The following is a 26,572-nucleotide window of genomic DNA, read 5'->3' as shown; positions in this document are numbered from 1 at the left end:
AAAAGTGACGCTTGGCTGACGAATTTGTGGGTGCAAGGGCTACCACCGCAGGTATTCAATCTCTTTGATGCTTCCAGAGCGCAATGCATTGATTTTCATTTCAAGACGGCTGGTTTTCATTCGAGTTTCAAACCTCAAAGTTCAGTCACAGTTTTTTGTATGTTTGCTTTCCAACCCGTTTTTTTTCTTCGTAGAAGCTGAATAAGACGAGCTGATGTCGTCATATTAAAAACCCCGTAATTAGCTCTCCAGCTCCAACAGCCAAACCGAACCGGAATCTCGACAAAACCATAAGGCTAAATAGACATATTGGAAGCCCATCGCTGCACCGATGGTACTGGTGGCACGCCGCAGAATATTTTGTCTACACCGGAGCGTCTTTCAACGGCGACGCAGTGCGGATACATCAGCCTGGCGTCAAGGTCTACTGGGGGGGGGGGCAAGGTATACCACAAGATTGTGAAAATATAATAAAAGAAATTTGATGTCAGACATCATAAATTTTCCATCAGGGAAGGGGAGGACGATTATCGAGGGAATAATCCACGGAAGGGGATTTATGGCATTATTTTAAAAACGATCGAAACTTTAAAAAAAATCTTTTCAGATGACAGTAGGCTAGGGGGAATTTTCTAGGCGAATTATCTAAGGAAACTTCCCGGGGGTAATTTTCAGCGAGGATGGAATTGTCGGGAGGAGTTTCTGAGTGAGGATTTTCAACGGGAGAAACTATCCATGAAGAATTCTGTTATAAGGGGAACATCAATGAAGGAGAAAGGCAGAGTTCCCGGCGTTATTTGGAAAATGATCAAAAATTGGTTTAAAAACAAATTTTTCAACTGAAAGTAAGAAGAAACATTGAAACATGAAACAAACAGAAATTATTCCTTATATGAGGGGGGCTGCCTCCCCTTCAATACTTTTCTCTGTAGGTTAAAGTTCGACTGTTTTTCTCAATCCCATAAGAACAATTCATGAAACTCATGAGCCATTTAATCAGAATAAGAAGCTTTTATAAAGTACAGAAAAAAAACTTCAGGGGGAAGATTAAGGTATCGAGGAGAGGGTAGTCCCCCCCTCTTATACAGAAGAATTTCTGTTGCTTTAGGTTACATTGTTGCTCCTTACTTTTAGTTGAAAAAAACTTGTACTATATTTGTTCACTTTTAAGATCTAGCTGTAACTTTTCATTCCCTCGGCCATCCCCATCATTGTGTTTTAGTTTCCTGCGCATTTCATCGCAGAATTTTTGTTTTATGAATTTTTATCTTGGACTGAAGATTATCAGTTTTCGTCTTCAAGTGACTCAGTATGTCTCGAAGGGCAAAATCTTTGGAATACATTACAAAGTGTGTTTATCTGCATTTTTTTTCTTCCTCCATAAAACGACCTCACAAAATCATTTATTAACAAAAGAATTGAACTTCTTGAATCTGTGATAGCATTGAAAGATATATGACAGTTTCAATTTGTTTCGAATTCTGAATACTAAAAACTGGGGTAAAATACATTCAATCGTTATGTTCGTTTTTTTTAACGAGATGTGAACTTAGCTCTTGGTTGCAAAAGTTCAAGAATATACTTTCAATTCACCGCGTCTTAGAAATATTCTTAACTTAGAATCTTTCCGAGATTCCATTGTCGCCACCCGGTTTTTTCCCGGGATTTAGGGTAATTTTGGACTTTTGATTCAAATTTACCGAATCTCAAAAATTTTGGTTGCTGCCTTTTTAAGCGAAGCCCATGCCTGTTACATTCGGGATATAAAGCAGCATCCTCTTGCTTTTACATGCGTTGCAGCTTCCATTGTATAAAATTTGTCTTATTCAAGGCCTCCAAACTAAGTCTAACTTAAATGTCATTTGCAAGAAGTAGTTGTCTGATGTTTTTCTTCCCCTTTTCCCAAACGAACTGAATAAAATAAACCGAGTATTTTGGCCAGAAAATAGAAAAATTGGACAAAATGATGATGTGTGCTGCTTTTCCAGAAAAAGTAGTGGAAAGACAAAAAGAAGTGATTCATAAATTTCAGGTGGTTTAGAACAAAAGAGATTAGAGATTCCTGCTTCAAGTTTTCCGTCGCAGTTCTCCAAAAAAAGAACAGATATTCTTGACAAATTATTCGTCATTAAAGACGAATGCGAATTCCAAAAATCGGCCAAAAACCTTTATATTTTACACCAAGAACTGTATTAGTCCAATGAATTTGAGAAGATAGGTCCAGGGTGTCTTTTTCCCTTTCCTGTTTCTACCTTTATTGTGCAAATTACAGGGAAAAAAATTAAAAAATTTTAGCTACAAGGCATTTACGGGAAAAAGTGATAAGACATTAATTGATTCTGAAAATTGATGTTTTTTAATAAAATTAACAAAGTAACCATATTGTATGTAGGAATCAAAAGTCATCGAGAATTTCAACCCATTTCAGTTGGAAGATTTCGCAAAAAACCGCTTTTTCAGTCGACCATCGCCGCTTGTGTCAAGCGGCAAAACTGTTTGACACGATAAAACTTTTATCTTAAATTCGCACTGGATTTCGAATATTTCTTCACATGTTGTGCAATGGCTACTAGGGACACCTTTAAGGTAAAAGTAAAGTTCCTTTTAAAGTGTAGTACGAATTGCTTGTGCGTCTGTTTATGTAAATTGAAAAATATATTCTATGGTAAAATCCAAGTCTATGGGCTCTTCTGAGGGAAAGAGTATAATGACAAAAAATTAAAAACCTAGGCTGCCATTTAGGCTATTCCCCAATATCCTATAGCCTACACTCGCCAAATATGTTATATATATATATATATATATATATATATATATATATATATATATATATATATATATATATATATATATATATATATAACTAGCTGTTGGGGTGGTGCTTTGCGCCAACACCTAGTTGGTGGGGGCGCTTTGCGCCCCTCAAGCCCCCCATGCCAATGTCAAATGACTAGGATTTTACCCAATTTCCATATTAACCTGTTTACTGAGCTTTGCAGGCTGAGTTTACAGTAAATTTATAGCAAACCATATAGCCTAACTGGCTTTTGTATAAAGTGAATATACTACTTGATGCCTTTTTTATGCTCTTTATGAATATAATAATTGCTTCTAGGCCTACCCTGAATTCAGATTTAAGCACTTTTTAACCTAAACTAACCTTATTATAAATAAATTTAGCACTGAGAAAATGTAGGGTAAAATTCTAGTTTAGTGACTTTTGGCTATTTTGGAAAGGGGTTATGTTAGGAAAATGAAACTTTCAGGGATGGGTCTACAGGCTAAATTGTAGCCCAGGAAGGTATTTTAAAGTACCCACCTCAACTCCTCCCTCTAGAGGGCCCTGAAATTTGCCTACATGAAAGGTCTACACCTATTGAAATTTTGATAAAACAAAATTTTGTGACTTCTGGCTAAAGTATGTCCCTGAAGGTATTTTGAAGTACATACCTCAACTCCCTCTCTCTCTAGAGGGTTCTGACCTTTTAAAATATGTGTGTTATAAAAGTGAAACCTTACAAAATATATCTTCTGTTTGAATAAAGTACAACAAAATTGTTTTCAGCTTCACAACTTGGCTCAATCCCAACTTATAAGGTTTTAAAGATATGCAAATATAATTCCTAAATTAAAAAAAACAACATTGATATGGCATAGAATTCTACTCAAATAACAGGAACTGCATTTTCAGAACTAAAGGCAGAGAAAAAGCAACTGGTAACTGAAGATTAAGGTAAAATGTTGTTTTGTCAAAATATCAATAGGTATAGACCTGTCATGTAGGCAAATTTGAGGGCCCTCTAGAGGGAGAAGGAGTAGAGGTGGGTACTTTAAAATACCTTCCCAGAATATACTTTAGCCTGTAGACCCATCCCCAAAAGTTTCATTTTCTTAACATAACCCCTTTCTGAGATAGCAAGAAGTCATTAAACTAGAATTTTACAAAAAAAACATTGATATGGCTCAGAATTCTACTCAAATAGCAGGAATTTCATTTTGAGAACTAAAGGCAGAGAAAAGCAACTGGTAACTGAAAATTAAGATAAAATTTTGTTTTATCAAAGTTTCAATAGGTGTAGACCTTTCATGTAGGCAAATTTCAGGGCCCTCTAGAGGGAGGAGTTGAGGTGGGTACTGTAAAATACCTTCCTGGGCTACACTTTAGCCTGTAGACCCATCCCTGAAAGTTTCATTTTCCTAACATAACCTCTTTCCAAAATAGCCAAAAGTCACTAAACTAGAATTTTACCCTACATTTTCTCAGTGCTAAATTTATTTATAATAAGGTTAGTTTAGGTTAAAAAGTGCTTAAATCTGAATTTAGGATAGGCCTAGAAGCAATTATTATATTCATAAAGAGTATAAAAAAGGCATCAAGTAGTATATTCACTTTATACAAAAGCCAGTTAGGCTATATGGTTTGCTATAAATTTACTGTAAACTCAACCTGCTCAGCTCAGTAAACAGGTTAATATGGAAATTGGGTAAAATCCTAGTCAATTGACTTCTAGCTATCTCAGAAAGGGTTTAGGTTAGGTGAACAAAACTTTCAGGGATGAATCTACAGCCTAAAGTATGTCCCAGGAAGGTATTTTGAAGCAACTATCTCCACTCCTCCTCCTTCTAGAAGGCCCTGACCTTTGATGACCTTTAAAATATGTGTGTTATAAAAGTGAAACCTTGCAAAATAGATCTTCTGCTTAATTGAAGTACAACAAAATTGTTTCAGCTTCATAACTTTGCTCAATTCCATTTTATAAGGTTTTAAAGATACGCAATTACATTTCCTAAATTTAAAAACAACAACACTGATATGGCTCAAAATTCTACTCAAATGACAGGAATTTCATTGTCAGAACTAAAGGCAGAGAAAAAGCTAGTAACTGAAAATTAAGGTAAAATGTTGTTTTGTCATGATTTCAATAGGTATAGACCTGTCATGTAGGCAAATTTCAGGGCCCTCTTGAGGGAGAAGGAGTGGAGGTGGGTACTTCAAAATACCTTCTTGGGACATGTCAATGCCATATCATTTTTTTTTTTGTAAAATTCTAGTTTAATGACTTCTTGCTATCTCAGAAAGGGGTTATGTTAAGAAAATGAAACTTTTGGGGATGGGTCTACAGGCTAAATTATATTCTGAGAAGGTATTTTAAAGTACCCACCTCTACTCCTTCTCCCTCTAGAGGGCCCTCAAATTTGCCTACATGACAGGTCTATACCTATTGATATTTTGACAAAACAACATTTTACCTTAATCTTCAGTTACCAGTTGCTTTTTCTCTGCCTTTAGTTCTGAAAATGCAGTTCCTGTTATTTGAGTAGAATTCTATGCCATATCATTTTTTTTTTTTTTTTAATTTAAGAAATATATTTGCATATCTTTAAAACCTTATAAGTTAAGATTGAGCCAAGTTGTGAAGCTGAAAACAATTTTGTTGTACTTTATTCAAACAGAAGATATATTTTGTAAGGTTTCACTTTTATAACACACATATTTTTAAAGGTCAGAACCCTCTAAAGAGAGAGGGAGTGAGGTATGTACTTCAAAATACCTTCAGGGACATACTTTAGCCTGTAGACCCATCCCCAAAAGTTTCATTTTCCTAACCCCTTTCTGAGATAGCAAGAAGTCACTAAACTAGAATTTTACTTTCTTTTGTAATTGGTTTTTAATAGTTTACTTTCTAATTATTAAGACTGGTTCTTTTGTGCAAGCAAGCTTGAAACAAGGTTTTAGTTACTTTATGTGGTCTACCACACATGTATTTACTGCCAAAAAGTATTTAATTAAATTTAGGTTTGTTGAAGGAATATGTCTATTTTACTGCAAAAGCCAGCTGGGAGGCAAAAATCTTTATTTTGTAATAACAAGGAGGGAAAATTTAAATCCTAACTTGATTAGGCTGTTGAAATGATATTTCAAGATTGTATTGTCACAACAAGGTTGCAAATCAAATTACTTAATTCTTTTTGCTGTCAAAAATTTGTTTTTGAGTCTTGCTATAGCACTGAGGCAAAGAAATTGATGTCATTACTTTTTTGGCTGTCTGTTTTGGTTTTTTGGGTTTGTCTTTTTGTGAAGTAGGGTGGTTTTTACAATATTGTTATATTTTTAGGGGATTTGTATAATAGAAAGTAAATGTATGAGAATTGCAAAAATTATTAATTTAAATTTTGGTGAGCAAATAGTGGCCACTTTATTGCCTATTTTCATCTTATTGAAGGTCTACTCTACATTATATGACAATTCATCTCCATTCATCCTAAAACACTAAAATAAAGGCTACACTCTTTAAGCTTTGATAAAGGTTTGTGTAAGTATATACTGAAAACCAAGTATATGAGATAAAATACTCCTTCAAAGGTTGCAGTAATCATTTAAGAAGAATAGATTTTCAGAAAATTGTTTATAAAAGAAGGCAAATAATTATGTGTTCATTTTTTATCTAGCTGGTATAGATTGGTCTCTGAATTCTCAGTTCAAATCAGTGGAATGGCATTGATTTTTTTCAAACATTTAAAAATAAAAAATGATAAAATGGGGAAATTCACACAACTTGAGCTAAACAGAGAAACAGAATGCAACTGCCATATTACTTCAGAATTTCTCACCTTCTCAATACCAACCAGTCACAAAATATAGTTATGTTTTTGTATAGGGGTGAATATGTTTCTCCATAAAATTATCTAAACTGCTATATATACTGCTGAGGATTTTTATACTTATTTTGATACACGCCATCTAATCATATTTCTGTGATTGGTTGTTTATAAATCAAAATGTTTACAGGACAATTGTCTTAGTTAATGCTAAATCTGAGTAAAATTTCAAATTTGTATTTTTGTGCTCAGCAGAGATATTGAGGTTTAAACATTTGAACTGAATATCTGAAAATATCAAGATAAAAACAATTAATTAAAAATCTCCACAGCTTGAAACCCTGATAATTTAAATCAACATTTATACCTATCAAATACAAAGATAACAAACACATAATTATTTGTATTTCAACTCATACACTTAGTTTGAAGCACATAGCTACATGTGTCCTATAGGAAAATAGAGTTCTTATTTTTCTGAAAATTTTGGTGTTTATTCAAGTATTTTAGGATGAATAGAAGAGGAAATACTAATACACAGCTCTATACTGTCAGGACTACGTTCACCAAAATATTGAGGTAGACATCAACCATGTAATAAATAGACATGATAGGAGTGGAAATAGAGAAATCAACTTTTTCTTATAAAATTGTAAATTCTGTAATTTAAGCAAAATATATTGAACTTTAAAAAGCAGAAAGATACACTACATTTTTAAGAAAAGTAAAATTTTGATATTTCATCAAAGTTGACACTGTTTATTAAAACACAAAGAAACTGTGATTAGTTAATGCTTTGTTGCCTATACTTAAAACTCTCGTTTAAATGTCTTGTGCATTTCTATTCTCTTTGTTCTGTTTTTCTTTGTTACCCCCTAAAAGAACTAGTATTTGATGTTTAATATATCTTTTACAAATATACAAGTTGTGTTTTTTTTTGTCATTTCCCACTCTTCATCACTATCATAGGTACTAAGCAATGCCACAAAGTTAGGCGACTTGCTAAATGATTTGACCTATATGAATTGTCATAAAGAGTACAGGACCCCAAAAGATGGTTCAAGACCAATTATTTTTTTTGCAATAAAAAGCTTAACTCACCTGCTATAGTGGTCAGAAGTGCAAAGGCAAAAAATTATCCAGAAAATATTAAATATCATATTTTTTTTTTTATAGATGCTGAACAGCTTTTTACTTTTTTTTTTATGGCGCGGTGGTTTTTATAACTTACTATTTTTTGCATCAATATTTTTATGCCCTTTTAATTTCAACAGATCTATTGCAGCACATAATTGTTGAGGTTCCCTTTTAATTGTAGGTATTTCTTTGTTTGCAAGTTTATAGAAGCAAACTATTATGTGCCCCCTCCCCTAAGAAAAATATTGGATCTGCCCTTGACCTTCATAGGAGACATAGGCCAAGGGCCAAACTAGTCCTTTGGAGTCCATAAGAGAAAATGGGGCACCCTTGCCTGTGGGCTGTAAATACAGGGGGAGGAGGAAGAAGGTCCTTTGAATATATACTCAGCAGGACCCACCAGTGTGTGGACAAATCCTGTGAGCTATCAACTTTCTCCCAGCAATAGGCTACACTACATGGGGACACAGAACACTATTATGGAAAGATCCTTTATAGGAGTACAACTGCAACAGAGCATAAGATCCAGATGCATAGAAAACAGCCTCTGAAAAGGGCTGCCTTGACCCTGTTGGGGTACCTGCAAGACTGGGGACTTTGCAGTCAACTCTTCATATTTTAGGAGTGACACCAATTGAGGAAATTATAACCTGGTAAATGACACAGCGTTTACATTTCTGATTAATGAATTACTCTTCTGGGATTGGTCTGTTTTGGTGGCCATATTTGGACTGGAAAACTTATTTCCAGCTAACTTATCTACTATGCATTACCTGAGATTGGCTTGAGATTGTATCTTGAAGATTTTGACTCTCGTTGACAGAAGAGCATTGCCAAGTAATAAAAATCATGGGACCAAGATTGGCTCACAAAGCCTCCAGTTGACTGAAGGTCCCAGGGACTTCTTGCTTTCCAGTTCTAAGCCAGCTTAAGCACTTCTGTGTAGACTTGAGAAGATATGTTAGTGCACATCCTGTACTGGTTCTGGGAATGTTGCTTTTCCTGAGACCAAAAGAACGTCAGTGAATAGTATGAAAATTGCTACTTGGAATGTTACAATGTTAAAAAAACAATTATTGAATTGACCTTTTGACTGACAAATTCAAACACTTCAAACTTGGCTTGCTATGAGTTTCAGAAACTCATATCCCAGGGATAGGAAATGTGATATTAGGGAATATAGAAGATGCAGTACATAAACAGGGAGTACAGGTCATTGTGAATAAGGAAGCTGCTAAATCCTGTTTAGGCTGGGAAGGGATTAACAATGGAATGCTAATGACTCATTTTCTGACAGAAATATGCAGAGTTTCAGTCATAATAGTATATGCCCATGTAGAACCAACTGACAGAGATATTAGTTCAGAAAAATTTTACTTATTGTTACAGGAATAAATAGACAGGGTCCCATGTAGAAATAAGGTGTTTTTATGGCACTTGGTATTTACCAAGTGACATATAGCAATTGCAAATTCTGTTGGTCTGTCAGTCTGTCCGTCTGCCTGTCATGGTTTTGCTAGTTTGGGCACTTCGAGATAAGCTAGGACAATGAAAGTTGGCAGGCGTATGAGGGACCAGACCAGGTTAAACTAGAAATAGTCGTTTTCCCGATTCGACCATCTGGAGGGGTAGTGGGGGAAGGTAAATTTTGAAAAATTAGAAAAAATCAGGTATTTGTAACTTATGAACAGGTGATTGGATCTTAATGAAATTTAATATTTAGAAGCATATCGTGTCTGAGAGCTGTTATTTTAAATCCTGACCAGATCTGGTGACATTGGGGGAGTTGGAGGGGGAAACCTGAAATCTTGGAAAACGATTAGAGTGGAGGAATTGGGATGAAAATCGGTGGGAAAAATAATCTTAAATCCTAGATACGTGATTGAAATAACCGGAACGGATCCTCTCTCTTTGGGGGATTGGGGGGGGAGGGTTAATCTTGAAACATTAGAAGAAATGATGTATTTTTAGCTTACAAAGGATTGATCAGATCCTAATGAAATTTGATATTTAGATGGACCTCGTAACTCAGATCTCTTATTTTAAATCCCGACAGGATCCAGTGTCGTTGGGGGAGGTGGGGGGGATTGGTAATCTTGGAAAACGCTTAGAGTAGAGAGATCAGGATGAAACTTGGTGGGAAGGATAAGCACAAGTCCTAGATTAACCGGACATAGATTGACATAACCGGACCGGATCTGTTCTCTTTGAGAGAGTTGGAGGGGGGCTTAATTTGGTAATTTGGAAAAATTAGAAAAAATGAGGTATTTTATAGTTACAGACACGTGATTGGATCCTAATGAAATTTGATATTTAGAAGGACTTCCTGTCTCAAAGTTCTTATTTTAAATCCTGACTGGAACCAGCGACATTGAGGGGAATAGGAAGAGGAAACCAGAAATCTTGGAAAACGCTTAGAGTGGAGAGATTGTGATGATATTTGGTGGGAAGAATAAGTGCAAGTCCTAGATACGTGATTGACATAATCAGACTGGATTGGCTCTCTTTGGGGGGGGGGGGTTGATTTGAAAAAGTTAGAAAAAAATGAGGCATCTGTAACTTGCAAATGGGTGACCAGATCTTAATCAAATTTGATATCTAGAATCTGGTCCTTTAGAGCTCTTATTTTAAATCCCGACCAGATACTGTGACATTGGGAGGATTGGGAGGGGGACATTGGAAATCTTGGAAAACGTGAAAATTGAGGTATCTTTATATTACGAATGGGTGGTCAGATCTTAATGAAACTTGATATATAGTAAGATTTTATGTCTCAGAACTTTATTTTCAATTTGAATTGGATCCGAGGACATAGGGGGTTGGAGGGGGGAAACAGAAATCTCGGTAACCGGAAATCATGGAAAACGCTTAGAGTGGAGAAATTGGGATGAAACTTGATTGGAAGAATAAGCACAAGTTCTAGATACGTGACTGGCACAACTGGACCGGATTCGCTCTCTTTGGGGGAGTTGAGGGGATTTCCAGTGCTTTGGCGAGTTCGGTGCTTCTGGACGTGCTAAGAAGATGAAAATTGGTAGGCTTGTCAGGAACCTACACAAATTGACTTGATAACAGTCTTTTCCCTGTTTGACCATCTGGGGGGCTGGAGGGAGAGGAAAAATTAAAAAAAATGAGATATTTTCAGCTTGCGAATGGGTGATCGGATCTTAATGAAATTTGATTTAGAAGGACCTCGTGTCTCTGAGCTCTTATTTTAATTTCTGACCGTATTAGGGAGAGTGGGAGGGGAAAACAGGAAATCTTGGAAAAGGCTTAGAGTGAAGAGATCAGGATGATACTTGGTGGGAAGAATAAGCACAAGTCCTAGATACATGATTAACATAACCAGACTGGATTGGTTCTTTGGGGGAGTTGGGGGGGGGGGGGGTAATTCGGAAAAATTATGAAAATGTGGTATTTTTAACTTACGAACAGATGACCGGATCTTAATGAAACTTGATATTTAGAAGGAAATTATGTCTCAGAGCTCTTATTTTAAATCCTGACCATATCTGGTGACATTGGGAGGGGGAACCGGAAATCTTGGAAAACGCTTAGAGTGGAGAGATCAATTTAATTAAAAAATTTGAAATAGGAGCTCTAAAGCACAAGATCCTTCTAAATATCAAATTTCATTAAGATTTGATCACCCGTTCGTAAGTTACAAATACCCCATTTTTTCTATTTTTCCGAATTACTCCCCCCCCCACCCAATCTAAGAGAGCGGATCCGGTCCGGTTATGTCAGTCACGTATATTGGACTTGTTTTTATTCTTCTCACCAAGTTTCATCCTGATCCCTCCACTCTAAGCGTTTTCCAAGGTTTTATGTTCGCCCCTCAACTCCCCCCAATGTCACCAGATCTTGTCAGGATTTAAAATAAGAGCTCTGAGACACGATATCCTTCTAAATATCAAATTTCATTAAGACCCGATCACCCGTTCGTAATTTAAAAATACCTCATTTTTTCTAATTTTTCCGACTTAACCGTCCCCCCCCCCCCAGATAGTTGAATCTGGAATCCTGATACGCCTGCCAAATTTCATCATCCTAGCTTACCTGGAAGTGCCAAAACTACCAAAACCGGGACCGACAGATCAAATGACAGAATTTGCGATGACTATATACCACTTAGTAGATACCAAGTGCCACAAAAATCATTTAGATATTAGTTTTAAATTATAAATAAAAAACTGGAAGATATAGTTTCACCTTTTCACAATTGCAATACATTTATTGTGGCTAAGGAAAAACAAGCACAGAAGAACACTCATAAAGACAAAAAAATTGCTAAATGTGCTGTATTTTGCTGTGGTTCTCACAATATGCAAAAGATAACTCACTCCCTCTCTCTCCCACAAAAAAATATGTTTAAATATTTGATATTCAGTCTTGAATATCACGACGTAAGCAATAAAAATAAAAGCCACAAGAGACTTCCACTCTAAACACGAAAATTAAAATAATGTATATTTATTTTTAACAAAACAGGCATGTACATAGAAGAGAGAGGGCTGTATATTATTTAGATTAATGTAAATAAAATATTATTTTGGGAACCCCTTGAAAATGGCGTTGAGTTGAAACGAAAAGTACAATATTGAAATTGCCATTGTTGAAGAAGAAAATCCGTTTTTTCAATTGTTTGCATTGATGGCTCTTTTCTCGCCTTCGACGCTATCAGGGTTCTGGAGTCGGGTACTGGAACATCGTAGAGCTGTTTAAGGGCAGTGTTTTAAAAGCTGTTTAAGGGTAGTGATTTAAAAGGTAGTGTTTATGTTTAACTGCTGTTTTAAAAATTCGAATTTATAACACCATGATGAAGTGCTATAGGGACTCGAAAACTGCACTTTGGGTGCCATTTGTGGAACGGAAAGGCCGAGAAGATTGAAAAGGATATTATCATAGTATTCTAAGGCTGAAAACCATAAACTTGAGGTTTGCAATACTCCGTCTTCTATGTTTCCCTATTTGAGTCCAACTGTTCAACAGACAGAATGTTAGGTATTTGGTTCGTTTTCAGGTCAGATGTACAAAAAGACATCCATTTTTAGGTTTGCAATACTCCTTCTTCTATTTTTCCCTATTTGAGTCCAACTGTTCAACATACAGAATGTTAGGTATTTGGTTCGTTTTCTGGTCAGATGTACAAAAAGACAACCATTTTTAGGTTTGCAATACTCCTTCTATATTTCCCTATTTGAGTCCAACTGTTCAACAGACAGAATGTTAGGTATTTGGTTCGTTTTCAGGTCAGATATACAGAAAGACAACCATTTTTAGGTTTGCAATACTCCATCTTCTATATTTCCCTATTTGAGTCCAACTGTTCAACAGACAGAATGTTAGGTATTTGGTTCGTTTTCAGGTCAGATGTACAAAAAGACAACCATTTTTTCAAAAATCGAACAGATTTATGATTCAACCGTAAACAGGTTGATCCGTTCGAAAAAACAGATTGCCAAAATTGCCATCTATGATTTATAGATCCTCAGAGGTGAAGAAAAGATTCAGATTACAGGAAGAAATAATCGATTCTCGATTCTATACGACAGACAAACTCTGCTACGAAAAAATCGAAAAGATGTCAAAATCAAATTGGAATAAGTGGTTTAGAAAGATTTTTATTCAGCTTTCATATTGAAATGACAAAATTGGGTTTGGCCCCTGACAACTTTGGAAAAGAGGTGGAAAAGGTGTAACAAGTAGAATGTATAGCAACAAAAAACTCTTTTCAATCCGAGCCTAACGGTGATTAATTCTAAAAAGGTTACTAATGTTTCCATTCAAAAATCACCTTCAGATAATTGATTTTGGTGTCTTACAAAGCTGTGGTCAGAATAGAGCCTTCTTCTAGTGATGATGAGAGTGTAAGCACCTCAAATTAAAAAATTGGCATAAGAAATAGATCAGCAAACATGCAGAAAAAATCTGTCCAAGACGTATCTTCAGATGGTTGGTGGAGGCTTGGTACGAAGACTCGCTCAGAAAAAGTGTGTCCTTCCAGTTGTAAAAAAGGGTACTGGAGCCGCCACTTCAAGTGCAAAAAAAAATATGTAAAAACAGAAGCTGTCATAAAAAGAGATTTGAATTGTAAAATCAATCGTCTACAATAACAACCCAGAAAAAGTCGCGGTTTCTAATGCACATGTGTCACCATTCAAAAGAGGCCATACCGAAATAAAGAGCCATACACTGGTCCAAGAATCGTATCAATTAGCAATTAGAATCATAGCAATTAGGCAGCCAAGAGGGCCGGATGGAACTAAATGTTTAAAAAAAGAGTGTTTTAAACACTGTGTCCAAACTCGTGGTGGTATTGATGACAAGAGCACATCTCCAGAGCAGTGAATTAGTTTCAATTGAATGTTGCTTAAAATTTCTGCAAGAATGTTTTACATAAAGGTACATAAAATCCAAATATCATAAATAATATACTGAAAATAAGAGGTGCAAACGGCAAGATTCATAGGAATGGGACGGTTAGATACTTGAAAGAAGTAAGTTTTTCAGTAAAACTCAAGTCAGTTCTTCGGTACCTATGTTAGGCCCCTTAGCGTTGGCGTCAATCCATGATTAGGGGAAGGAGACAAAAATGTATTTTTCAAAACTAAGGGGTGGATAACTTTATTGTTTTCTCAGCTTTTTAAATGAAAGTAAAAAGAAATATTCTCTATAAAAATACTAAAAAAGGTATTTTTCAAAATCAAGGTAAGGGGGAGAGGATACTGATGTAGGAGGGACAAAAAATACTGGTGTGCCGAGGGGTGGGCTTATGCCCGTCCCTTTCCACCCCCAAATTGTCATCACTGACTAAAAAAATATAAGGGCGACAAACATCATAAGAGGCAAAACACTTAAGTGGCATGCAAATGCCACCTTATCTTCCCTTTAGTCCTGTCATGGCGCATTCGGCATAGCCTTAACTTGGTTATATAGGACCCAGAGATTGAACCCGGCCCAGCACACTGCTGGACTGACGCAGGGACCTTAATAATGATAAACTTGTAAATCAGGCTTTATTTTTGGTAGGCTAGTCATAGTATTTTCTACTCCTAAGAGAATACCCTCTTTTTTTGGGGACGGTTTTGTGTTTTCAGTAAAGTGTTAGTTTTTTGAATTCTATAGATACTGGAAAAGTATTGTGTATTAGTCTATTTTAGCTTGTTTTGTAGGTATACTTAGCGGAATTAAATAAAAAAAAACAAGTTTTTTTTAGCTGAAAGTAAGCAGCGATGTTAAAACTTAAAACGAACAGAAATTACTCTCTTATATGAAAGGGGCTGTTCCCTCCTCAATGCCCCGCTCTCTGCACTAAAGTTTTTTATTGTTTTAAAAAGTAGGATTGAGAGAAAGAGTCAAACTTTAGCGTAAAGAGCGGGGCATTGAGGAAGGAAATTATCTTATTTCTTATAATTATATTCTTAATTATCTTATTTCTAATTTTTTATTTGTTACATATAGTATTCTTTTTATTTCTTATATGTTCAATATTTCTAATTTCTTACATTTTAATCCTAATTTCTGCATGTGAAAGTCATGTGTATTTCATGACTTAATGTAATTTATCCCTAATGCTTATATTATTTCTAATATATGATTTTACAAATCTATTCAATATTATTTGGCTTATCATTCTTCATGTATCATCTAGCCAAAACTTTGGATTTTCTGTAAAAAAAAAAAAAAAAAAAAAACAGTTCTAGTTTTTAAAATTGGTGTTGTATTTCCTCCCAGTTTCCTTTGTGTCTCCCAAAGTGTCATGTCTGGGATCTCCTTGTCCCTGCTCCAATCTAACTTGACCATGCTAACATTGACTGAGAGGGCTTGATTATATATCTCAATCAAATAATTTATAAAATATTGTAGGTCTTGAAGGCTCCTCAAGATTTTCATCTTGATCCAAATCTGTTTGTTGAAGAAATTGAATTTGAACTTGCTGGTCATAAATTTACCTTAGAGGTAAGTGAAATTGGTATATACTTGTTCTGTCACTGTTAGCAAGGAAAAAATCTTTTTAAGACGATTGTCAACTGTGGTAAGTGCAGTATTATTAATTTTACCGAAAGCTCTTACTTATCATAACATGGTTTTGAATCTTTCACAAATTGTTTTGAATTACGTTAGTCTAGGTTCTAAAATGATACAGAATGATTAACACGTACTACTAGGTTTTCCAAACATTTTTCATTTTTTATCCAATATTAAAGGGCTTTATTCATAAACAATAAAACAACAAAACCTAACGCAATGCTTGTCAAGGTAAATAATTAGCCTACTAGGCCTTAGTATATATTAACTTATGTATGCTGACGACAGTAAAAAAAAAGAAACGAAAAAAAGTGTGGACCTCCCTTGTTTGATCCATCCAACCAAAAGACTCATATAAATTATTCTAATTTAACAAGTGAAGAAATCAGAAAACACTTCACTCGCCTTTTTTTAAACCTTAAAACAATGGTTTGCATAAAATTCCGTGACACACTATTCTAGCCAGTGGGGTAAACATGACACACAGAAAACTTTGATCTAGTAGTTAACTAATCTAGGATTTATAAATTGACTTGAACTTCTTGTATTTTACCCATGAGCCCTTGATACCGGTAGAAAAAGAAGACTGCTTAAGAATTTGGGTTACAGGTTATTTTGGGCTTTAGACATAAGTAAGGCAATATAAATTCGCCTTACCTTAGATCCTCCTATACCCCCATAGGTGCTTAGGACATCCAAGAAAAAAGTCGCCAGTCGTCCGTGATCGCTGCGGTCACCATGACGTCCTCGCATTCAGCTTGAAGCTAGGCATTGAGACTGTAGAAGTCAGTTCGGTAGCTGCTACGTAAGGTGTTCTTGAGGTGTCCTCTTTTTTTGTCACCGCGCGGCTACCACTGGTGGACGAAATTTGGCAGCGGGGTCTCGAGCATGAGAATCTCCTTGCCAAGGTATGTCCACTTCCCCTATTTAATAAATTTAGTAATCAGTGATCGAGACATCTTCTGTCGTAAAGTAGTGTTCGCTATTTTTGGGATCAAATTGATGTTTAGAAAGCGCCTTAAACACACATTTTCAGACGCGAGTGGTTTCTTTTCAATGTTTTGGTATAAATACAAGGTTTTGGAACCATACCAAAGCGTCGAGAATACGTTGTTGTTGAAGAGACTCAGCTTGGGTTGGGGAGAGCGTTGCGAGCCACACCAGGTTTGGGTGAGTTTACTGAAAGATATGTTTGTCTGGCCGATTCTGAGCTTGACTTCTCTGTTGCAGGAGCTGTTTTTGTGAATGGGGTTCCGTCAATACTTGAGCTCCGCGACTTGCTCAATGGCCGGATTTTCATAGCGTAGATCGAGCGGAAATCCAATGTTAGCCATACTTTTGTTTTTTGGCATTGATTTCGAGGCCAAAAGGTTCAGCAGCGTCTCTGGTTTGGCTGAGGTACTGCTGAAGTTTCTCTTTACAAGTGTCTAGGAGACTGATATCATCTACGAAGTCAAACTCTCAGGGTCTTTTATTTTCTCTAACTGAATTCCGTGGCCATCACAGGTTTGAAGAATATAATCGACTATGATAACGGTGGTGATAGTACACAACCGTGCTTCACCCTTGTCATGATGCGGAAGTAAAGGGTGTCCCCATCACTGTTCTATGTGTTTTGGAAAGTATTGATGATTTGGACAAGCTTATCAGAGATCCTGAAATATAGGACGATCTTCCAAAGCGTTTGGCGATCTACGGAGTTGAAAGCTTTCTTGAATTTTATGAATACCAAGTATAGTTTTTTTCGCCATTAATTTGCTTTTTTCAAGAGCATTCTAAGACTGAATATAAGGTAAGCGTACGAAAAATTTTGCTGGAATCCATGCTGTTCCATTACGGAGATGGTTATTTAATGCTTGTTGGATCGGGCTAAGGAGGGCATTCGCTAATAGTTTGCTAGGTTTTGAGACTAGGCTCATACCTTTCTAGTTTTCGTACTTTGTAGTATCGCCTTTTTTGGGTATTTTAACGAGCTTGTCTTTCGTCTAGTCCTTAGTGTTTTCTTCAGTTTTCCCGATTATCACAAAGAGCGTTGTTCACACAATTATAATAAAGATGTAGAGCACGCAATCAGTGCTTCTGCGATCAGTGTTTGCCAAAATTTAGCTTTTTAGTCGCCTTTATTATCTCCCCACCAGAGGGTGGTTCAATATCAATGGCTAGGTTCAGAAATCGTGCGTCAGGTATATTTGGAGGATCAGCAGGTAGAGTTTTATTTAGCAACTTTCTGAAACGCGTCACTAAGGCTATATTTACTTTTTCAGGATCAGTAAGGATTCATTGACAGTTAAAGCTAGAGATTCATTGACATTGATCGAAAATCTGACTATAAGTGTTACCTCAGTTAATCGATGGTTTGTTTCTAATAAACTAGTACCGAATTTTAAGAAAACTAATTTTATGGTTTTTGGTCGTTCAAAACGTTCCACTCGAGAGATTTTTTGTCAGGAGCTACAGGTTGGTGATCAAAAAATTTGTAGGGTCCAATCATATCGTTATTTAGGAGTTTTTCTTGATCCCCTTTTGTCATTTCATAATCATATTGAGTATTTAAGATTAAAACTTGCGCAAAATATTGAATCGATGTACCGTGTGAAGAATATTTTTCCTTTTACCATTTTAAAAATAATTTACCACTCTCTAATTACTTCTTATTTGAATTATTGCTCAGTTGTATATCTTAATACATTTTGGAAGCATATAAAACCCTTACAGGTACTACAAAATAGGGCAATAAGAATACTTGGAAATTTCTTACATCGACCTTCAAAACTTGAAAATGTTTCGGAAACTAAAACATTATTCCTCTTCTTAAATTTGTTGGATTTAAATGATATACGAATATTAAATACTTCCATATGGCATTTTCAAATCCAAAATTCTAAAAATTATTTCTATGACAAATCTCTGTTAATCTTACTTCCTCGTTCGGATTGTCGGAGGTCTAGGATGTATCAAATTCCTTTTGTAAGCTCTGAAAGGTCAAGGTTTTCGATTAGATACCAAATACCCTTCATTGCTAACAATCATAAGCTGAATGATAAAATTCTGTTTGATCCATCCCAAAAATCTCAGCAAAAATCTCAGCTAAATTTAAAAAAGCAAATATTAAAGATTGTTTGCTAAAATTTTGATTATTCACCATTGATGATGGAAATTTAAATTATTTGATCTTCTTATTTTTGTGTTTGTTTTTGTGTCCCTGTGTCTGGGACGGCCTACCACGCCCCTCCTGCCTGATATTTATATATTTACTTATCTTTTATGAGTTTTTTTTTCTATTTTGTGTGTCCTCTACCGTATTATATTTTGAAATCATTATTACGATGAGATGTTGATGTATTTTTCTTATGTTTTTGCACTCTCCCAGCCTTACGAGCTCTACTCTCTGTTGGGGCATAATATTGTTTGTATTTTTTGAGTTGAATAAAGAAAAAGTTGAAGTTGAAGTCATCCAATCTCATCATTGCTGGGTTCGTCTGTCTTTGAGCGTATTCCAGCTTTCTTGTTGGTGATGCGTATACTAACTGAGACTCTCCTCGTTTAGCAGCTTCTTCACCCTTCTCAGCTTTCAGTTCAGGGCTACAACGCTTGACAGTGCGGACGCTTTTCAAGTGTAGTACACTCCAGTTTGAGGGTTCTGCTGTAATCAGGGGACAGGATATTGAGAAGTGCTTTCGTCTTGTCGGACCTCTTTCCAATCAGGTCTCAGGACTCTGCGGAGGTCTACTGTTCCTTGGATGGCTTTTATAGGCAAAGTGTTTCGTCGGTGACATCATTTTAGGCTAGTCTGATAACTATCCAAGCTGTCTCCGGGTCTTTATTGCTCAGTTGACCGAAGGCTTCGAATCTCTTGGTAAGCTTCAGTGCAAACTGCGACCGAGTTCCTGAATAGTTAAGTTTTTCACATTCGTGCGGCCGCTGCGCTGCCTTGCTGTCTTAGCCTATCTTGGGGCCGACAGCGTAACTCTGATTTTGGCAACGATAAGGTTATGATCGGAGAAGATACCATTACCCCTAAATGTGTGTGAATCGCACAGCGATAACTGCTACTTTTTACTTATTAGAGAGTGGTCTGTTTTGTCGTACATCCTTCAGGTGAAGTCTAGGAGTACTTGTGGACGTCCTTATTGGCGATGATATTGCCATCAACAATCAAGGCATTGGACTGAGCCATTTGTATTAGCAATTCTTCGTTTTTGTTGCGTTCTCCATGACCATGGTTGCCCAGGACTTCGACGCAGCAGTTTCCATTGTTGCCAACCTTTGCATTGAAGTCCCTTGTGACAGAGAGGATGTCATGACTGGGCACATCTTTGATGCTATGGCATCAAATTGGTATTTGGTATGTGGTATTTGTTCGTATTATATACGAAAAAAAGAAATAAAACAGGCAGTTTTGTAAAAAATGAAGATAATCTGGTCATCAGAGCAGCAGCTGGGAAAGACTTATTCAAGTCTTAGCGGAGGATTTCGATTGCTTTTTAGAGTCACAGCTGACCTTCCGTTTCAGAGAGTAGGGGAACGGTCTGTGTTTGCCAAACTTCACTTTTGGTTATTCTTTGATTTCCAGAAAAATAGGTCCATTTGAGCCAAAACAGTGAAGTGTAATATGATGTTTAGATTCTTAGTTTAATTTACCTTGAAATATGAAAAAAAATATTTAATTTATTGAAAGTATTCGTGCTTTTCTTATATAACTTTTATGTTTCCTCTTTACATTTCCCTTCTTCGGAGAGCAAATCTAGTCACTCTTAAGGAAAGGAGAGCACAAATTTCCTTGCGTTTTGCTCACAATGCCGTGCGTAACCCCCGTACTACTTCTCTTTTCCCTAGTGAACATTTACCCCCCCCCCCCCCAACTTGCCCCCATGTTCCGTTTCAAGAAAAATCCCCCTTCTTGCCCCAATAAGAGTTTCCACTGAAAAATATAGAAGAACGTTCATCCCTCACATAGTTGAAATTTTAATTCAATGACCTCCTCCCCCTTCTCACTCCACTTTCATCTTATTGTTTTAGTATTTATATTGCAATTGTGCACTCGTAAATCTTGCTAACTAGACTTTTGTTTAAATTTGTTTTCCTGTTTTAATTTTACGAGTTTTTTATCGTTTGACTTTTTTTTGTTGCATTTTCATGATTTTATGGCATTGACCATTTCTTAAATTATTGCTATTTCTTTTTTTTTACTGACACTAAAGTGCGAATACGGCCCTTTTGGGCTTGTGATAGCCCCTTTGTTGAAACAAAATCTTATCTTATGTAAAATACTGACCTATGGTTTAATATTTGCGTTTGTTTGTTTGCGTTTTCAGTATATTTTTAATGTGCTTTAAATAATCCACTAACACTTTTTTTCATTGTACTTACAGGTTTCTATCTCTTAATTTTCTATTTATTTTTAGAATCCTCGTTTGTCCTACCATTTTACGCAGACCAATGAGGGAAGAGCGGTCGGGTCCCACCCTCCTGGAAGAGGACTAGTCAACGAGGCCACTCTGTTCATTGTAATTAATAAGAGAACCATTGACTTTGGGGACATTCCCGTTCCTGTTTGCGTAAGTATTTGAATATAGGTAGAAAGAATTTTAATTCTTTTAAAATTTAGTTGCTGAAATATAAATACAGACTTCATTTCTGACAATTTATGACATTATCCTAGTCGCATTTTCTTTTTTTTTAATCACCGTTTATCCCTGCATAATTAAAACTTTTTAGTTTCTACTAGTATTATGAATAAAATTCTAATTAATTTAATCAGTTTATTTTATTTATTGACTTATTAATTTATTCTTGTTGTACAAAAGACGAAGTTAGTCGTAAAATATTGGAATTTTTTCAGCTTTTTTATCAGCTTTTCATGATAAAATATTGGAATTTTTGACAAAATATGATATTATCGAGAATATAATTTGATGAAATACTGATTTTTTGTCCTACTTTTTTCTTGCAATAAAGTAAAGGTTCTTTCTTACTGTTAGCCTTATTCTAGTTCGAATTTGTCCTGGCCTGGGAGATAACATTTTTAATAACATTTAGTTTCTTTGTATTAGACATAGTTCGAATAAAAATTCCCCATAACGTAACACATAACCCTTTAAAAGTAAAATTTCAAAGTCCATCAGAGTCAACATAGAAACGGGGATATAGTACAGCGCCACCCCTCCCATGTGTTTAATTTTCTCTCAGCCGCTTCATACAAAATGGATGTTCATAGAAACTTTCGAAAGGCTCATTTTATCAGAAATTGTTAGTTCTGATGTCTCTTCTAAGAATAGAAGGGCAGTGTTTGCCCCACCCATGTCCTTCTCAGCCCCAAAATACCGTGTAATAAAGTCATGGCCCAAAATAACTCATCATCGTATTGGTTCAAAACTGATATTTTTGTTTCGCTCAAAATGCCTGAGAAAAAAATGTGTCTTCAAAGGGACTTGTTCCAAGCAGCCAAAGGAGAAAGATGCCGAATTATGAAATGTCCCACAGAAGTGATTTTGTGATTTTTCACAGAAAAATCATGGTTGCGATGGAAGCTACAATAAAAATTGTGTTTAAAAAACTGGCAAATGGGAATAAATGGCCATTTCAAGATGACTCAGAAACGATAACTATTGTCTAAATTAGTCTTAATAGTAAATAATTAGAAAAGCTAAGTTTTTTTAAACTGAAAGAAAGGAGCAACGTTAAAACTTAATACGAACAAAATTATTCCGTATATGAAAGAGGTTGCTCCCTCCTCAATACCTCACTATTTACACCAAAGTTTTTTAGTGCTTTTAAAAAAGATTCTGATTCTAATTAAGCGACCCTTTTGCTTCAGGAGTCATCTTTAAAGAATTTGGACAAAAAGTTAAACTTTAGCAGGGTATAGAGGAGAGGGTAGCCACTTTTATATATGGAATGATTTCTGTTCGTTTTAAGTATTAACGTTGCTCCTTACTCTCTGTTTAAAATTTTTTTTATTTATTTGATTTCTGATGGACTTTTCAGTTATTGCCTGGAAATCTGCCTCCCTCTCCATGGGAAATTTCACTTCCCCCGAAAAAAATTCCTCCATGGAAAGTTCAGCCCACGTTAAATCCTCATCACCCCTCCCCTGAGAATTTAGCCTTGGAAAAATTCATCCTCACTGCAAATTACCCTCAGAAAATTTCTTATGAACGATTCCGCCTTAAAAATTCTCCTTAAAATGCTTTCATTTGAAAAAAGACCGTTTATTTATTTTATTTCTGTTCGTTTTTTCAAGTCATCCCAGCTCCCCTCTCCTATGTGGTACCTTTTCCCGATAAATCCTCCCCTCCCCAAATGGAAAGTTTCTCCATTAAAAAAGTTTTCCCATGGGGATTCTCTCCTGGTAAGAATTCTCCCATGGAAAATTTCTGCAGCGGAATACCCCCTCTCCCTCCATAGCAAACTCCCCAATAGAATGCCAACCCCTCTGAAAATCCCCCCCCAGAACATTTCCACGTATAAAATTAAGTCACCAAAGAGGAAGCAAGATAAACAAACCGAAATTGGTTAGTGAATTTTGGGAAATTCCCCTTGTGAAATATCTCCTGGGAAGCTCACTCCCGGACCCCCCTCCCAAAAAAGATCTCCCTGTAGAAACCTCCTCTTCCTGAAAATTGGCTGTATACTTCCCAATAACGAATAGGTTGCTATATGTAAACAATGGGCGAATTTCACAACTTGCAACCCGTGAGGGGAGGGAGGGGGGAGGGGTCATAACTTGCAGGTTTGTGGGTGGGGGGGTCATGTCATCCCCAGTAGCATATTTATTAGTTCTTTCAACTATACTAAACAAAATGGTTATCTACAAATTGTGATCAGACGACTTTAGGGGAAAAACGGCGTGGGAGGGGGGTTATTTGCCATCCAATCTTTTCGGTCAGTTAAAAAGGGAAAAACAATCTCAGTGCAGAACGATCTCAGTCCAAAACGATCCGGTGCAAAACAATCTGAGTCGAAGATGCAGACGGACTTGGGAAAAAACAAAAAGTCCTGAAATGTCGGAAAACGATTTAAGTCTGGGCTCGATATAGAAGTTTCGGTGCATAAAACGGTGTATCTGGTGCATAAAAGAGCTAAATCGACACTCCCTGTGAAAATAAGCTTTTTATGAAGTTAAGCTGTAGATCTACAGTTGTGTTGTTTGAAAGTCGGTTAAGATCGAGCTGGAGGCAAGAGTGAGCCAAATCTGGATTGGGTACATATCGGGCTAAATTCTGACTCGGTGCAAAAGTGAGATAAATCCTAACAGATTTATTCTTCCACAATACCAACTTTTTTGTAGAAAACCATTTAGGTAGATGCTTCTTAAATTGAAAATTATTTTCTGTGCTACCTTTCGTTTGAGGTGTAAAGTAGGTCCATAGCCCCTCCCCCCTCTCCACCGCTAACTTTTCTGCAGAAATATAAGTAGCTTTTCTATGGCCGTTCTTTAAAATTATGGGACAAATACTTGAGAAAAATGGGACATGATGATCATAAATTTCAAAGGCTTATCCCCCTTCTCCAACCTTTGCACAGAAATAGTCACATGTGCTTTTACCTCATGGAACTGTGTCGGATTATCATAGGCTCAGGGTACTGACCAATTTCGATTGCTCGATCACTTCTTTAGGAAGTAACCCCAAAAATAATCAGTCTTAACCGATCAACCCGAGATGATCCAATTAAAAATCTTCAAGTCCTAACTTTTTTTTGTCTACCATACTATAGCTTATGCTATGCTATAGTCTACTGGCTCTTAGCTCAGGAGAGTCTCTGCTTCGCACCTAGGACCAAAGCTGTTTTTTAATAATTGCTATGTATCCTTATGGTTGGACATCCTTATAATTTTACTGTGTTACTGGATAAACCAATACGGTCTATGACCCTTCTAGTACTTCCGTTCCCCTAATGTCAATTACCCTTTTTTTATTCTTTTCTAAAATGAATTATTTTACAAACAAAGAAACGCATTTTTGTTACACTAAGTTCGCTTTTTATGATCGCCGAATATCATATCTCCAGTAGAACTAATTTTCGGTGTTGAGATACCTTCAAGATTTTGTTCAAAGAAAGAATCCTTAAAAAGTAAAGATTATTTTGTATAGAACTGAATTTGTTTAAAGACAACAAAACAACTATCCCTTAATGAAGTACATAGCTACAGAAAAGTAAGATATGCAAAGATTCTTTGGATAAAAAGACGGATTATGATTCAACTATTTTTCACGGTGACCACTGCATACTGGGTGCTCGGTACACACGGGGACTCAGGCCAAAATAGAACCAGAAATCATATGAAGATTTACAACTGCGCATGAATGAGAACTCTCTTCCCCATTCACTTTGAATTCTATAGTAAGATTTTTTTTTAACCATTGCGTAAAATTACGGCTGATCAAAATTTTGACTGAATATTAAATTTTTGCCTAAAATTTTTATCACAATACAACAGTTTAGTTTTTAAGCAGACAAGTATAAGTTAACTTTACACATCTTGTAGCAATCAACAGATAGTTAAACTTAGACAATCAAGAATCGAACAGAAACTATTAAAAAAAAAGTTTTAAAAAGAAAAGTAAAGAGTTACATTCTAACCTGCAATGAATAGAAATAAATTCATATCAAGTCATACTTAAAACTAGCAGAAACGACCACGAATGAACGAATAGACATTCGAAATAAATCTTAGGTTAAAATTAGGAAGAATAGACATTACCCTAAACATGAGTGAGTTGCCACCACCACCAGTCTCCTGAAGGCTAGTGTGTCATTTGCGCTTTTCTAAAACCAATTTGCTTCAACAATATTTTTTTTTCCCATTATACCATTACAAAATTGAAGACGATTCAAATTGTCAGAATTTCTTTTTTTTTTATGCATGACAACATTTGAAAAATTCAATGCAGCCTCATTAGTATACAATTGCGATGTTGAATAAATTTTCATAATTGTTCTTCTTCTTGTATCTGCTCCTTTCAAATGTATAGAAAATCAGTTCCTAAACCATTTAACGATGCACCGATTCAAAATGTTGCTGCAACAACGCTAAGTGGTTAAAAATCAAAATTGGTCCTCACTTTATGCATTAGTTTGCAATATTAAAAAAATCATTTCAACTAAATTTTCACCGATTCAAAATGTTGCTGCAACAACGCTAAGTGGTTAAAAATCAAAATTGGTCCTCACTTTATGCATTAGTTTGCAATATTAAAAAAATCATTTCAACTAAATTTTCACCGATTCAAAATGTTGCTGAAGTAATACTAAGTGGTTAAAAATCAAAATTAGTGTTCACTTTATGCATTAGTTTGCAATATTAAAAAAATCATTTCAACTAAAAGTTCACCGATTCAAAATGTTGCTGAAGCAACACTAAGTGGTTAAAAATCAAAATTGGTATTCACTTTATGCATTAGTTTGCAATAATAAAAAAATAATTTGAACTAAATTTTCACCGATTCGAAATGTTGCTGCAGCAACACTAAGTGGTTAAAAATCAAAATTGGTCTTCACTTTATGCATTAGTTTGCAATATTAAAAAAATCATTTCAAATAAAAGTTCACCGATTCAGAATGATGCTGAAGCAACACTAAGTGGTTAAAAATCAAAATTGGTATTCACTTTATGCATTAGTTTGCAATAACAAAAAAATCATTTGAACCAAATTTTGACCGATTCAAAATGTTACTGCAGCAACACTAAGTGGTTAAAAATTAAAATTGGTCTTCACTTTATGCATTAGTTTGCAATATTAAAAAAATCATTTCAACTAAAAGTTCACCGATTCAAAATGTTGCTGCAGCAACAATAAGT

At 35.7% G+C, this 26,572-nt stretch overlaps 1 protein-coding gene across 2 annotated transcripts in view; it reads left to right on the top strand.

Moving 5' to 3' along the window:
• Nucleotides 1-2,492: 2,492 nt before the first annotated feature.
• The window catches only part of LOC136036121 (DNA-directed RNA polymerase I subunit rpa2-like), a 121,523-nt gene continuing 97,443 nt past the window's right edge, over nucleotides 2,493-26,572 (top strand). Inside the window, exons 1-3 of one of the 2 annotated variants that reach the window (XM_065718142.1) lie at nucleotides 2,493-2,586; nucleotides 15,607-15,699; nucleotides 21,174-21,326. In XM_065718142.1, the coding sequence (XP_065574214.1) occupies nucleotides 2,563-2,586; nucleotides 15,607-15,699; nucleotides 21,174-21,326 (270 nt within the window). In that variant the 5' untranslated portion in view covers nucleotides 2,493-2,562. Of the gene's footprint in view, nucleotides 2,587-2,646; nucleotides 2,666-15,606; nucleotides 15,700-21,173; nucleotides 21,327-26,572 lie in introns of those variants that run through there. The other variant, XM_065718151.1, reaches the window with a different exon arrangement.

This window comes from Artemia franciscana, chromosome 2 (genome assembly GCF_032884065.1).
Source record: "Artemia franciscana chromosome 2, ASM3288406v1, whole genome shotgun sequence".
Taxonomy (NCBI): Eukaryota; Metazoa; Arthropoda; class Branchiopoda; order Anostraca; family Artemiidae; genus Artemia; species Artemia franciscana.
This window is presented reverse-complemented; position numbering and strand designations above follow the sequence as displayed.